A 2,348-nucleotide genomic window follows, 5' to 3' on the forward strand; every position below is an offset into this window, starting at 1 on the left:
ATCCAGCGGAAAAAAAATCCCAAAGCTTCTCTTTTTTAAAAAAAGTACTTTGCTGAGGCCCCAGTCTCCTTTTAATAACACTTTTCCGAGGTTGTGCTCGCTGTTGCAGGTAATTGCTTTCACTTGGTTACTCGGTAATTCAGGATGTACACTTATCTCTTAACAGTCCTTCCCCCGACATCTGGTGCCAAAATGCGGTCAGCAGCTCACTAACTTTTCATCATTCCTTAAAAGAATATTAAATCAAAAGAACAAATGTATATATTTTAATAATATTTTGAAATACAAAACAAAATTGATTTTTTCATAACACGTTTGGTATCCGTGGTTAGTAAATGTTAAAGTTTACCGACTGTAATGACAATCTGCAGTTCTTGAGGTTTTTCCCTTATATAAATAACATTAAAAATGCAACTTGACTTCGCACATATTTGCGGGAAACAGCTAACGAAATGCTTTGTAGAAACATTGTAAGCGAAGTACGTCAGAATAAACGACTGATTTTAAATTTTAAAAAACACAGGATAAATAAGAGGGGAAAGGGGGGAATCAAACAGCGCAATGAACAGGTTATATTTAGAAGTGAACAGTCGGGAAAGTCGTTCCACGTCGCAATATTTGATCGGTTCGTATTTCACTTGTGCAATTATTCCTGTACATTCTTCAAAATAATCTGCTTTGGCCACCGAAAGCAATTGGCAAATCGCTTCAGACAGGATGTTTAGTCATTGTCTAAGAGATCACCATCAAAAGGATGCCACATTTTGCCGTTTTGTTTCAAAGTCCAGCGTTACCCGCACAACAGCCGGAGCAATCCCAACAGCCTGGCTTCCTTGTTCCATGCCGAAAATACTGACTTGCACAAAGATCCCTCCATTTCTCTGGGTTCGGTGCAGGACATGTCTACTGGAGTCAATGGCACAGCCGTTTTCATGAACCTGTTACGATGCCACGACTTTTGGTGCTCACCTCTAATAAGGGCCAACTATGACCGCTTCCACCTCCTTGGAAGGTCTCCGGTCCTTGACCAAGAAGTTCACCATCCCTTCCGATTTGATGAGCAGATTGCAGCCGAGGAAAAATATCCCAAAGACAACAGTGAGAGATAAGACGCACATCACCGCGATCTGGACCACCCTCATGATGTAGAGGTTTCTCTCATCCGGAGCATTCAGGACCAAGCCATCGTCTGTTGCCACCGAGGAAAGGTTATCAGGACAGCATCGGATCACCGAGCTCAAAGAATCGGTCCCGTTAAAGTAGATGGTGCTCTCAGTCTGATTCACTAGAGTGAAATTCATTGCTGCTACTTCTTGGAGATCGAGCCCAAAGTTGTGTGATGGAACAGGTGGCTTGAGCCAGCGCATTCAGCAATGTGTTCGGTCCGAATGCGGAAAGTTGCAGTCTCTGCACCTCTCGGGAAGCTCAGCTCAGCTCAGCTCAGCTCTCACTGCCCTCCGCCTTCATCCGCCCAGTGACGTTCGCTGTCTGAGCGTCCCATGTGGGAGAGTGCGTTCACTTGGCTCTGGCAATTATATCTGCTTTCGGCTGGAACCATTGGGAAAGAGGAGGGAGTGGGGTTTTCAGCGTCTGCTCACGGACACGCGAATGCACCCCTATCTTGGCAGGAGAGATCGGCTGAGTCCACGGAATGGGCGGGAGGTGGAGAAAGCGTTGGTGATTGGTAGCGGACAGGAACAAGCCTGGGGTTCTGCAGCTTGACATCGGTGCTGCCCAGTGAAAGCTGTTTAGTCTTGCAGGAGAACGAGGATCAGTTTTTTTTTCTGTGAAACTATCCAGCTGTACAGCTATAATGACAAAACAAGTGAAGAAATACCGGATTTGTTGCGAAATAGTTTTGTATAAATTAAAAGAGTACGCATTTCAGTTTGTCTTTACAATCGAGACGGCGGGTATTGAACGGAAAGCAAAGTGTAATTTTCGTGTGCCAATAATCCACAGTTAATCTAAGCCCATAAAAGCAGATATTTGCACTTGGTTACACGTTTAATTAACTTGCTTTAAATAGTGCATAAAATAATGGTAACATATGCTGGCTCTGGTTAAAAAATGGTGCTCTACAATTTCTTTAAAAAAAAACAGAAAGAACTGCGAATTTTGGAAATTGGAAACAAAAACAGAAATTGCTGGAAAATCTCAGTGGGTCTGTGGAGAGAGTTCAGAGTCAACGTTTTGGGTCCAGTGACCCTTCCTCTAAAACAATGAGGGGTATGTCGGTTTCCAAGAGATCAATTGTGTTAGGGACTCTCTAGTCCCCAGGTACAGACAGAATTGCAGTGACCAGCAGCGAAAAATCAGAATGGTGTGTTGCTTCTTGGTGCCAGGAT

At 43.8% G+C, this 2,348-nt stretch overlaps 1 protein-coding gene across 1 annotated transcript; it reads right to left on the reverse strand.

Annotated features, from left to right (window-relative positions):
* Nucleotides 1–307: 307 nt before the first annotated feature.
* On the reverse strand, nucleotides 308–1,695 carry rprma (reprimo, TP53 dependent G2 arrest mediator candidate a). The gene has a single exon (XM_072579361.1). It carries the CDS (start codon nucleotides 1,365–1,367, stop codon nucleotides 972–974), a length of 396 nt encoding a protein of 131 aa, XP_072435462.1. The 5' UTR covers nucleotides 1,368–1,695; the 3' UTR covers nucleotides 308–971.
* Nucleotides 1,696–2,348: the final 653 nt, after the last annotated feature.

This window comes from Chiloscyllium punctatum, chromosome 10 (genome assembly GCF_047496795.1).
Source record: "Chiloscyllium punctatum isolate Juve2018m chromosome 10, sChiPun1.3, whole genome shotgun sequence".
NCBI classification, from domain to species: Eukaryota; Metazoa; Chordata; class Chondrichthyes; order Orectolobiformes; family Hemiscylliidae; genus Chiloscyllium; species Chiloscyllium punctatum.

What these genes read in the sequence shown, in the direction of transcription:
- rprma (XM_072579361.1), bottom strand. Translation starts at nt 1,367, where the DNA reads ATGCGCTGGCTCAAGCCACCTGTTCCATCACACAACTTTGGGCTCGAT.